General features: G+C 40.6%; 3 protein-coding genes and 1 pseudogene across 5 annotated transcripts in view; 1 reads left to right on the forward strand and 3 right to left on the reverse strand.

Annotated features, from left to right (window-relative positions):
- LOC110047353 (allantoicase-like) overlaps positions 1 to 12,987 on the reverse strand; it is a 180,485-nt gene that overhangs the window by 8,021 nt on the left and 159,477 nt on the right. The window lies entirely within an intron of this gene.
- LOC110048718 (uncharacterized) lies at positions 1,685 to 11,448 on the reverse strand. Its single transcript, XM_089282994.1, has 11 exons — positions 11,347 to 11,448; positions 10,498 to 10,618; positions 9,815 to 9,963; positions 9,523 to 9,561; positions 9,196 to 9,298; positions 3,807 to 3,970; positions 3,524 to 3,603; positions 3,166 to 3,376; positions 2,536 to 2,610; positions 2,168 to 2,315; positions 1,685 to 1,894 (listed from the first exon to the last, which is right to left on the reverse strand). The coding sequence occupies exons 1-8, from the start codon at positions 11,446 to 11,448 to the stop codon at positions 3,172 to 3,174; spliced, it is 963 nt and encodes a 320-aa protein (XP_089139120.1). The 3' UTR covers positions 1,685 to 1,894; positions 2,168 to 2,315; positions 2,536 to 2,610; positions 3,166 to 3,171.
- LOC149117966 (uncharacterized) lies at positions 7,529 to 8,685 on the forward strand (annotated as a pseudogene).
- LOC149117967 (uncharacterized) lies at positions 9,570 to 11,448 on the reverse strand. Its single transcript, XM_089283001.1, has 3 exons — positions 11,347 to 11,448; positions 10,498 to 10,618; positions 9,570 to 9,963 (listed from the first exon to the last, which is right to left on the reverse strand). Exons 1-3 carry the CDS (start codon positions 11,446 to 11,448, stop codon positions 9,722 to 9,724), a joined length of 465 nt encoding a protein of 154 aa, XP_089139127.1. The 3' UTR covers positions 9,570 to 9,721.

The raw sequence follows: 12,987 nt of genomic DNA on the forward strand, positions 1-12,987 counted from the left end.
TTTATGAACTCTGACAACAGCAGCAATAAAACTATCAAGAAATTATCAATAAAAATTTGGATGTAATTTCATTGCATTAAAAGGGGTTTTGTGGTCAATATTAACAGAAGCAACATTATATTACTTTTGTTGAAAGTAAAAGTTCCAGAGCGGAAAACAAGATGCTGTACTAACCTGCGATGATACAAACGGCAACATTAAACGCAAGAAAGGTTTCTGCCGGCAATACTGGCCTAGCAATGATCACACGTATTGAGATGTTTATCCCAGTCGTTTGTCGTTTTTGATCCTTTGGTGAGCCTGAGAGCAGGGAGCTGTATTTCCTCATTGTTTACATTAGGTTGCAGCAAATAGAAACCACCTCTAACGTCTTTGCTCGACTATCTCGTTTGTACGCTAATAATTGAAGAAAAACTGCCCCGCCACCAGCAGTGCTACGCGATTTTTTTGATCCGAAAGAACAGCTAATGTTTTCAAAACCGAGGAAAAACCTTTAGGCGAGATCAACATCTTAAAGTCCTTTCATCTGACGTTTGAATCTGTAACGTGTCACGTCTTCCGAAAACGAGAAAATCGATATAAAAAGGGGTTTGCCGAAGTCCCAAAATTAAACTGATTCAGGGAAAAGCTTTGCTCACTATTAACTTACAGTTTGTTCTACTAAACAGCAAAAGAGACCAGCGAACTGAAGATCCACTTTGTTTTTCCATGCAGCGTGACGTTAAAAATAGAATTTTCGTGGGAAAATTTAGCCTAAATAATGGTAAGGATTTGGCAAGTTTGAAATGTTTCCATAGGTCAATAACGATGTCACAGCTTAAATATTCTATTCTGCAGTCCAGCTAACTATTTTTTGCAAATATTTTAGTAAATCATGGATAACAATCGCAGAAAGTCGGTATAAGGTGATATTCTTCCCTAAAAATTTGGCGGGAAATATTTCTGGCCAATGACTTTTTTTGGACTTTGCGAGACCAATTACCCCGATTTGCCTGTGGATACCAATTTTAACTAAACTGGATATTGATAACAATGCAAAAGACTATCACAAAAATGTCTTTCTGTGGAAATAGACTGCCGCACTTTTGAAAAACGACTCGCTGAAAATGGCTAAAATTTGGGCCACACTCATTAACGATTCGGCGGCGATATTTGGCACCTCTTGAAAACTGTAGAATTAATGCGAAAGACCTCTAATATTTCTCAATCAACTAATAAGGGGACAAATATTATGTCACGAAAATAAGAGTTTCTGGAAGTTGTAGGAAGTATCTTTTAGGCTCACCTAAAGTTGCCCGAAATTTCGGCCATTTTAGACTGCTTGAGAGGCCAAAATCTTGATGTGGTGATATCTCGAAGAAAAATGAACGCCTACCTCGGCAAATGTCATGGTTGTTAATCTTTTCGGATAGCTTTTACACTGTGAAAAGATGAATGTAAACGGCCGACCTTGATCTTTTGGTACTGCCTGGTTTTCTCTGACAATGACACTTAATAGAACAGTAAACAATTATTGGCTGCGAGCAAGAAACTGGCAGATCATCTCGATAAGCTCTTGTTTTCTTTTACCCCTGCCCACTGACAGTCCAAGTTCGACTTCATGCAGCTGAGGAACTTTCATTGACTTGAGCTCTCTCTCGTATTGTATTGGTGGCATCTGTGTTGATGTTTGTTGGTCATCATCTTGTTCTGTGCTCTCTGTTAGTCGAGGAAATTTCCTCGCACTCTCCTGCTTTCTTCCCTCATGCCAGAATCTGGTGTCCCTCTTTGTGTCCTTTCCCATGGCTCCAATTCCTCCTCCCTTTTTCAACCATCAACAGTGATTTGCAGGTATCCCACCTGTTAATTCTTCGGTGGAGGTATCTCCGAAAATCATCATTCTTTTTTTCTACACCTGATGTTAGGGACAACCAATTATTAGGAATGTGATGAAATAATCATGACTAGCTTACGATATATATGGTACTGATGTGAAGCTGAATTGTTTCACCCTGGTCAACAGCCAGTTACTTGAGGCTAGCTAGAAGTAATAATAATTATTATCAAACTTTCTTTTTCTGTTTGGTTCATTTCTTAATACTTACTGCTTTCACCCATAGAGACTTGAATCTTACTTAAAAACCAAATCATGTTGATAAGCTGCCCTTCTTGCTGTGGTAAATCTTACCTTGGCCAGTGAATATTTTCATAGTCTCATACTTCTGAAGCATCACAGGTACATGATAGATCATCAGATGGATGTACGGTGTGATTGGACATGTGTGGGCGTAACCATCCCCTGTCATGTTCAAAAGCTGCTTTCCCCACTCAACAGTCTGTTTAAAAATATTTGAAGATCTATCAGTCCGTGGTGCAAACAGTACTGCATTGTTTTTGTGGGATAGCAATGCTTATCTAATATACATAACACATTAATTTTATTCATCAGTTCTGGTATGGAATCTGGATTTTCTTTACCAACTGGATGTGTTATTCCATATTTGAATAGTAACTTTTCACCTCATGAACACATTATATTGTAAGTGATGAGTTTACCTTGGAATAAAATGAGAGGACTTGATCTTCCCCTGGTGTCCAGTCACTAATGACGTTGTACAACTGCCAGAAGTCCTGTATTGGAAAAAATTTAAATCATTATCTCAGGCTAAATGAATTCTTGTCTCATCATAGCCCTGTTTTCCAAGCTACGTGTCTACCATGAGCCAATTTTCAGTCTCAATATCATCATTAGCATCAAACACGGCTGCTAAAAATTCACATGCTTTGCCTCACCAATGTTGTGTACTTGTCAGCAATTTGTCCCGCAGCACACAGTGGGTTAAAGAAATTTAGATAAGCATAGAGTCATTCCAGTTAAACACACCTCCCAGAGCTTTTTGGTTTTTTCTACTGTTTCTGGGTGTAAAATTTCATGAAACTTTGCAGGCAAGTCCTTCAGAAGTTTTTTCTGTCCTTTTTGGTCCATATCTGGAAAGATATTCCCATTGACCTGGCAACTTTGATGAGGTTGTCTGTGTGTGTGGTTTTGTGGGCTGATTTTGGTTTACCCACGTTCTCTTCCCGCCAAAGAGAATGAAAATAATGAGATTGACCCAACCGACTGACTATCAATTATAATCAGAAAAATCTTTATACATGTACCAGTGCATAAACATGTCTAAATACCTCATATCATCCAATTACTTCAAGGATGATGTCATGCTCCAATCTATCTGTTATGCGAAGCAGCAAGTGTAGCTCATCAATGAGAACATTTTCAAGGGGAACACTGAATAATGGTTGACCCTTGCAACCAGGATCTGAAGCCCAAGTGTTGTCTATCCTTCTCTTCATTTGTACTGTTTGAAAGTAGTTCAGTGGTTTTGAGAGATCTGACCTGTTCAACAGATTTTTTTTTTTTTTAAAAAATAAGTTGATTGGTATTGTAATGAAATTACCTACAAGCTTATACTTGCATGAAAAGCATTCAGAATAAAAAAGTGCTAGAGCATGTAATGATGTAATGTTTATGCTCTTTGTATACCTTTCATTGATGTGAACCTTGCACAAAATACAACTGTTGTGGCAAGTTGCAGACTTCATACCCAGTGCCAGAAGGAGAAACTGTGACCAAAATTGAAATAACGTTGCTTTGATAAATATTGAAACAAGGGACATTATAATTAATTTAAAGAGGATGTTTCTTTTCTTTAGGTAAGATAAAATTGGGGAAAGAAAGTCTCTAATTTGCCAGTCTAGGCTGTCTCTACTCTACCAAATTTTCATTCAGCTTAGCAAAATTAAGTTAATTTTGAAAGACAATGTACCTTGTAGTCACCCCAAAGGAAGAACTCCACTTTCACAGTTCTGTCTCCAATCTCCAAAAAGCCTTTGGTGATTAGGTTATTGACGTCCGTCCTAATGTTGCCTAGAGCAATCCGGAGGGCCTCGTACTCTTCTGGGACTTTTATTGCTGCAACAGAATGATTACCTATTATGAAACATGGGGAAAACAGTCATTTGTAAAATTAATCATGGTCAATTTAACCCTGATTTCCTGATAGGCGAAAAAGTTGTTAATCTTTTACCTAATAAATTTTTGCCAAAGGTTTTTAGGTTTAAAATCTTAGAAATGTATGGATATATATTAGAAATACAATTATTATTAAGGTGAATTAATCAACATGACACGAGCGTGGGACAAAGAAAAATTCTGAGTCCCCGACAGGAATTTGTTATATATGAGAATACCACTGACCATTATGCATAGTTGCGCACGTGTTGAGTTATTGTTTAACCAATGGCATTAAACAACGTGGTTTGAATGTAGACCCAAAATGGCGTCTGTGTCATGAATATGTAACATGGTGTCAAAATAGTGGGATTTCGAGCACCACGGAACAGGGCCAAAGACATCAGGATGGCCGAAGGATACGCCAATTTGTCGTTCAACTGGCCAAGAATGAACTGGGCCGCTGCGGACATGAGTAAAGAATGGGAAAGGTTTTATCAACATTGCGAATTCACGTTCGGAGGACCGCTCAGCAAATGCACTGAGAAGGAGAAAATATGCAACCTTATGAGCTTCGTCGGTGACAAAGGCCGAGAAATTTACCTCACTTTCCAATGGGAAACTGTGCAAGTTGGATCTGGAGAAAGTGCACAAAATGTAAATGAAAAAGACATACTCCAAAGAGTTGTTGGAAAGTTCAAAGCACACCTCGAAACAAAGAAGAACCCAATTATGGCGGCAGTTAAATTTGATCGAAGATGCCAGTTACAAGGGGAAACGTTTGACTCCTTTGTCACCGATCTTAAGCTCCTGGCCCGTGGTCTGGACATGACAGAGTCGAATAAGTTGATCCGGAACACCATCACATGCAAATCTCTGGACGAAGGAGTAAGGCAACGCTGCTTGGAGAAAAGTAAAAACCTTACCCTAGAAATGGCAATTGACATCGGTTGGATGTTCGAAGCGACCAAGGATGGAATGCAAGTGATGTCTGGTGAAGACCCGAAAGTGGAGGTCAATAAACTTGCATGGAAGAATGGCTCGTCTAAGAAGAATGACTTGTCCAAGAAGAAACATGACCAAGTTCAAAAATGTGATAGGTGTGGATACAATGCCCACAAGCCACAGGAAAAATGCCCAGCCAGAAATGAATCATGCAACAAGTGCAAAAAAATTGGACATTTTGCCCAAGTTTGCAGAAGCAGGAAAAGCAATGTAAACTTACTGCATGAAATGGTCCATCGTGGAGAAGACTTTTCTAGTGATGAGGAAGGTCCTGACAGTGATGTACAACAACTACATGTAGCAAGCCTAGAAATGAATGGCATCAGTGACAAGCAGAATGTGAAAATGACGAATGGTGGGAGGTTGTAGAAGTGGGCAACAGTACCCTGCATTGTCAAATTGACACTGGTGCCTATGCAAGTGTAATTAACACTACTCAGCTAGAGCAAGTAGCGCCCAGTGCCCAGATCAAACAAACCAAGAAGACCCTGGTGTCATACAGCCAACACTGAATCACACCCAAAGGTTATGTCACTCTTCCCATAAGATTCAAGGACAGGGAGTTAAATGTGAACTTCTATGTCATAGATGGTAAGCAGAAGCCAATATTGTCAAGCAAAGTTTGTCAAGCACTCAACTTTGTTCAGCGGGTACATAAATTACAGGCACATGTAGATCCAAACCTAAAGGAGCTACTTGACCAGTACCCAGACCTACAAAGTGCATCTGGAACCATGCCTGGAACTTACTCTATCAAGATTGACCCCAAAGCAACACCAGTGGTGCATGGGCCTCGTAGACAACCTGCAGCACTCCTTCCCAAGATCATTGCCAAGCTTAAGGAAATGGAAAAGGAAGGACACCTAGCCAAAGTTTCACAGCCCACTGACTGGGTTAACTCTATGGTAGTTTCAAGTCGAGGTGAGGAGATCAGGATCTGCCTTGACCCAGGTGATCTTAATAAAGCAGTGACATGGGAGCATTACCCAATCCCCACTGTAGAAGAAATTGCAGCCAAGATACCTGAGGCAAAAGTGTTCACAGTCCTTGATGCTAAAAGTGGGTATCTCCAGATAAAACTAGACTACGAGTCCAGTCTACTGATAACGATGAACACCCCAATTGGCAGATACAGATGGTTTAAGCTACCATTTGGAATCAAATCAGCTCCAGAGCTGTACCAAAGGGCCATGGATGAAATGTTGGAGGATATTGATCATGCATACGCCATTATGGATGACATACTCATCGCTGGACGTGACATTGCCCACCATGATTCAGTCCTTGAGGCAGTTCTCAACCGCGCCAGAACCTACAACCTTAAGCTGAACTTTGAGAAGGTTAGAGTACGAAAACAGCAAGTTCAATATGTGGGCCACATTATCTCAGCAGAAGGCCTGAAACCAGATCCAGAAAAAGTAAGAGCTATGAAGGATATGCCACCTCCTGAAACGAAAGATCTGCATCGGTTTCTGGGATCTATTCAGTATCTGGCCAAATTCCTCCTAATGCTAGCAGAAGTCAAAACACCACTGCAGGAACTAACCAGAAAGGATGTACTTTTCCACTGGGACAAGCCACAAGCAGCTGCGTTTCAGAAGCTTAAGGATATGTGCTGTGAAGCTCCAGTGTTAGCCTACTATGATGTCAGAAAAGATGTGACCATACAATGTGACGCCAGCAAGAGTGCAGTGGGTGCTGTCCTACTGCAAGAGGGAAGGCCAATAGCCTATGCATCCCGTAAACTTCAAGAATCAGAGCTCAATTGGGCGCCAATAGAGAAGGAAATGCTGGCAATCAGGTTCAGTACTCAGAAATTCAGGGAGTACATTCTGGGAAAAACAACTTTGGTCCAGACTGACCACAAACCCCTAGAAATGATACTGCACAAGTCCATGGCAACAGCACCATTAAGATTGCAGGCAATGATGCTGAAAGTGAGTGGCTATGATCTAAAAGTGGAATATCTTCCAGGCAAGAAGCAAGTCCTCGCAGACACCCTCAGCCGAGCAAGTCTAAATGAGGCACCACCGGAAGAAGAAGAGATACAAGTAAACATGTTGGAAAGAATCTCGATTTCCGAACCAAAGTATGCAGAACTCCAACAAAACACAGCAAATGAGCTCCATGAGCTGTATGCTGATTCAAGCCGGTTGGCCACAAACAAAGCAACAAGTCCCACACAGCATCCGCCAATACTGGGACACATGTGATGAGCTTGCAGTACTAGATGGAGTAATCTACCGAGGAATGAGAATCGTAGTACCCCCATCGATGAGGCCAGTCATGCTGGAGATAATACATGGAACACACCTGGGAATCGTAAAGTGTAAGCAAAGAGCCAGGGAAGCCCTTCACTGGCCCAGCATGAGTGCACCGATAGAAGACAAAGACAAGGACTGTACCACGTGCCATGACTATGCCCCTGCACAGCAGAAAGAGCCTTTGATACCAAGCCCTGTCCCAGACCTGCCTTGGGAATTGGCCACTTCAGACATATTTGTCTTTGAAGGTGAACATTACCAGTTGCTAGTTGATTATTACTCTAAGTTTATTGAGGTGACCAAACTGAAGGATCTCACATCCCAGGAGACCATTGAAGTCCTAAAAGAACATTTCAGTCGACATGGCATCCCACCAAAACTAGTCAGTGACTGCGGCAGCCAGTACACAAGCAAAGAATTTGAGACCTTTGCCAAAAGTTACAGCTTTGAACATGTTCTAGTAAGCCCAAAACACCCCAAGACGAATGGAGAGGCGGAAGCCGCAGTTAAAACAGTGAAGTCTCTATGGAGAAAGAACAGAGACAAGAGAAAAGCACTCCTACAGTACAGGGCGTCCCCACTTCCAGGAATTGACCTGTCCCCATCACAGCTCCCTATGGGACGCAGGCTACGAACAACACTACCAATAGCACATGGTCTGTTGGAGCCTGAAACACACAGCATCCAGAAGGTAAGGGCAAGAATGAAACATGGCAAGGATAAGCAAAAGTACTACCATGACCGCCAGGGCACCAAAGAGCCACCACCACTCAGATCGGGTGATCACGTCAGAGTGAAACCGGAGCCAGGGTCAAAGGAATGGAGAGCGGCAACAGTAGTGCAGAAACATGTCTTGCCTAGATCATATGTAGTAGAGGTAGGCGGCTAAAGAATCAGACGTAATCGAGTGGCTCTAAGGAACGACCCAACAAAGTGTCATATGGGATATCGGAAACGTCATGGAAACATCAATCAGCAGACAGAACCTGAGCCAGACAAAACACATGCGGCACCCACATTCCCAGCAAGCCCACCAACGGAGCGCTCACTACAGGAATACCACTTAAATCCCTCAGCTGATGAGGAAATCCCAGCCGGTGATATGCCACCTTCATCAGACATAGTGGAAACTAAAGACCTGCCCTTGTATACAACTCGAAGTGGAAGACTAGTCAAAAAACCAATCAGACTAGACCTGTAACAAGTTGTTCTGGAACAAAGGACAGTTCTTGGAACGTGAACAATGACAGACACTGATTGATTAATGTTGAGTTGATTGTTCTTTTATTTTATTTTATTTTATTCTCCTGATTGGTTTCTTTGATTGTAATGTAAAGGAGGGGGATGTTATATATGAGAATACCACTGACCATTATGCATAGTTGTGCATGTGTTGAGTTATTGTTTAACCAATGGCATTAAACAACATGGTTTGAATGTACACCCAAAATGGCATCTGTGTCATGAATATGTAACAGAATTGAACCCATGACCTCCTGAACACCGGGCGGTCATGGGTTCAATTCCTGTCGGGGACTCAAAATTTTTCTTTGTCCCACGCTCGTGTCATGTTGATTAATTCACCTTCACATTTCATTACCAAGCTTAAAATTCACCATCTTTATTAACTTATTGCTACTCACGATGACTCCGATAGTGTTGATCCTAGCAGTATGCAGGACACCTGTCATATATGAACTTAGTTAAATGGCCTTGCTCTCCATGAGTTCTCGTAGCTCAGTGGATAGAGCGCCTGCCTGGTGTTTGGGAGGTCATGGGTTCGATTTCTGTCAGGGACTCAGAATTTTTCTTTGTCCCATGCTCGTGTCATGTTGATTAATTCACCTTCACATTTCATTACCGAGCTTAAAATTCACCATCTTTATGAACTTATCATAATTATTATTATATATCATAAGTGAGAATGAGACTAACCAGTGCTTGACATGACTTTCTCTTTATCTGGAAGGAGTGAGAAGGAAAACACAAATAGGTTACTGTTCCGGGAAAGAGCTGCACCATCATCAGACAGTTTCACCTACATAGACAAGGGAATCAAAATTTTGGTTACTGTTAATATTAATTACACGTGCAAACTTGTAAATATAAAGGACGTGTTGTTGTTTTAGCAAGTGACATTAACAAATTAAAAATCTATTTTTTTTTTGGTATTATGTTTTGTTGTAAACAACTCTGTGCATATTTGAAAGTGGAATACATGTAGTTTGTGAAATTGCTTATTTAACTGCAAATTTTCCTTACCTTAAAAGTTGGCACATCAGCTTTGTCTATAGATGTAAGCTGTAAAAAAATGTTTGCAAATGAATATTGATATTAAATAAGTGAATATGAAGGTGTTGAAGTCTAACGACTGGGCTGTATAGATAAGTAAGGGTGGAAAGGTTGCAATTTAACAAAACACACTGCTTACATGTTTGGCTATTTGGTGTCTTAGAAGTTCCTAGAAAGGTAACTCAGATCCAGGATGTGTCCCAGGGGTGTGAGTAATTTGCTCAGACCATTGTTTGTCAATCTCTTTCTGGTGGCGCTCTACCAAGTAAGGACGAGGCAGGTCTTGGGATTCTTGTGCCAGTCCAGAATAAGCACGTAGTGAGACAGAGAACTTGTTGATGATAAATAGAAGAGTCTTGATTTTCTCTTTCTCTTCTTCAGGCAGTTTATCGTAGGGTGATTGTCTTTCACCTGTTAACAACAGTCACAACTTTTTGTTAAAAGGGGCTTAATGTCAAAATTGTGGTATGGGGCTATGCAGTTTCTAACAGGGCTTATACTGTCTGTTGCAGCAGCATGGAAAATAGATTTTATGTCAAATACTGATGCAAATGTAGTTTTCCTTCATCACTGAAGTCCATTTCTCCACAGTCTTTCATAGGTTAAGTTAAGTCACTATATCACTCTGTACACAGACAGAATATAAATTTAAACTGTTGATATAGTTTTGTCTATTTGTCACCTGTTCTGTCTGGTGACTGACCTTGGCTTTGTTTGGTAGGGGCCATGTTCTCAGCAATTTAGGACAAAGAGTTTGTGTTTTTGAGCCTCTTGCAGAATTTTCAACATTTGAAGGATTTTCAAAAAACTTTCAGTAGTTAAAGGGAAATTGGCAGGATGATATTTCCTAGTTTGGGCCAAACTACTCAAATATTTGGTAAAGAGATGTTTTGCTATTATTTCAATAATTCTTACAGAACCAAGAAAAAAAGTGAAATAGTCTACCTGTTTCACCTTGATTCAGCAGAACAATCACTGGTCTGCCCTCTGTGTCTGTTAGTTGAAGGGAGACTGGGAGGAGTCTAAATGTCTCCGCAAACCAGAGGGCTTCAGCTGTGCCTGTTCTCTAAAACAGAAACGAACAGTAAATAATTTCTTGCTCAACCTGAGTTAATGATAATGATAACGAGTAATAGTTTAACTATGAATATCAAACTTTCCTTAACATGATTGTAGTGAATGACCATTTATACTGAACTTTTTGCACGTAAACCTTCACAATTTTACAACATTTATATCCTAACATGAATTAGTAAGGCTAATAATGAATACGTAAGTTGTAGGGACCTACTTGATTTGAAGTCGCTGCCTTTGCTATTGTCTTGACGACACATCACTGTAGTCTCGACCGCGATGTGCCTGTTGTTGCTCTTTGCCATTACTTTTTAACTCAGCGAGTTGCTGTTGCAGCGTTTGGCTTCCTTCATCTGATCGTATAACTCCCTTGCACTTTCCTCGATATCCAAACGAAGCTGTTCATTCTCTTCCGCCAGGCACTTACTTTCCTGTCGTAGCAAACACATTTCATTCCAGGAGAGGCTACTGAATTCTTGAGGGCTAACAAGTATTGTAAACCACTGGTCTCTTCTTTCTTGTTGAGCTCTTTTTCCTTGAATGCTGGAGTAGGTTTTCTGGAACTTTGTGACTTTTGGACCGTGACTTCGTGACTTTTAATACACGCTTTTCGCCGTCATCTGTGAGTCTAAAGCCAAGTTCCCAGAGGCAGTTGAAGAAACTTATCGCTATTTCCTTTTCAGAACTTTTCCTCAAAGTCCACAAAACTTCGTTACACACCTGGAGCTTAAAATTGGGATCGCATCCCAAAAAGCATGGTTCACAGACGTGGACATGGAGAGCGTTGATTGTCGGAAGATCGTCTTGTTCAGGGAGAGACATCTCTTTAAAATGGAGATGTAGTTCTTAAAAGAACTGTTAACAGAGGGAACTGCTATTTTTCACTTACATGGAATGGAGTTCCGAAAAAGAACTTTTCTATACTTGAAGATAGAACTGGAATTACTCTAAGAGAATTTCAAATTGTCGTACACTTTGCGGCACAAATAACAAACTGAACACTTGAATGATTCTTTTGTTCTTGTGTGAAGGAATGAATGAATGAAAGACTTAATTTAGGTTTTTGATAATCAACAATAATTCTTTAATTGCAAGGTATAATTAAGTCCTTTAGACCGGCAAACTAGTTGTTCACTATTTACATCATATTTAGAGTAACCAGCCTGGTAAGAGATTCTGCAAGGAAAAGAAACGAGCACTTAAAGTTTTCAGTATTGTGATAACCACACACTTTATGTCTCACCCCAGCCATTGTTAGCAGAGAAATTTGCAAAGACTCGCAAATGTGTGTTGTTTAACACTCTTTGAAAAGACACTGACTTATCATTGTTTCCTTTTATACGGTGCTGGACAAATTTTTGTGACATATCGTTGATCTGTGTCGTTTGCTTTCTCAGGATCGCATTGCTGTAAAACCATAGTGAGATAACTGAAATGGTTTTGGCCATGTCACGGCACTTTCGAGCCACATTCCCTTAAGGGCAGCATAACGTGCAGAAAGAACTTCAAACTTTCGCAGCTCGGCTCGTGACTTTTTACACATCCATAAAAATATCGATTTGTCCTTAAAATGTACACCAGAGGAGTGGGAGGACAAGATGGAATAGCTGGCTGCGGCGGTCACTTTATTTAAGGAATGAAAAAACAACACTAAAATCGCAATAATTGTTTGAAGGCCCGGTGCCCGGTATCTTCACCGGTGGCAAATGCTAACTAACAGTCCAGCTAAATGATCAAAACTGATCTATCAGAGTGATTTGTAAACATTGCTTTCGCCGTTCTTCTCATGCTGTGTACGGTCTTACACGCTGATTTATATCTATTTTCTGTTTGACAAATGAGCAAATGTTTCATTCAAGTCGGTGTTCAGAAGGTTAAATTCAACGACGATAAACGCGTTCACTGAAACTCAAAAATTTATCAGTACTTCAAAAGGCTTTAGTAGCTGTCTCGAGAAAAATTTCTCAGCACTTATCTTGCTCTTTCCTCTGAGCAGAATTTGAAATATCTCTCAGAACAAGGCAAACTTAGCTACAACCAGATATCTATCTGCACAGTGAGAACGCCACCCTCTGAGTGCCAAATGTATTTCCTCACTCTCATGATACCACACTCTAATGATAGCCTCTGGCTTTGATGGTCGGCCGCAATTGCAAATGTTCGTCAGAGATCGCACAAAATCGGGCAGACTGAAAAGAACACTTTCAACCATCACTGAACACCCAAGGGAGCAGTGAAAGTGGTTCTTAAGCAAGATTCTTGAACTCAGAGAAGAGGAAAACATACATATTAATGAGTAAAGTAGCTCATTATGTGATACGAAATACAGGGAACACGAATTCCAAGTAAATCCCTTTCCGC

This window comes from Orbicella faveolata, unplaced genomic scaffold (assembly GCF_042242905.1).
Source record: "Orbicella faveolata isolate gen_17 unplaced genomic scaffold, um_ofav_v1 contig_1, whole genome shotgun sequence".
NCBI lineage: Eukaryota > Metazoa > Cnidaria > Anthozoa > Scleractinia > Merulinidae > Orbicella > Orbicella faveolata.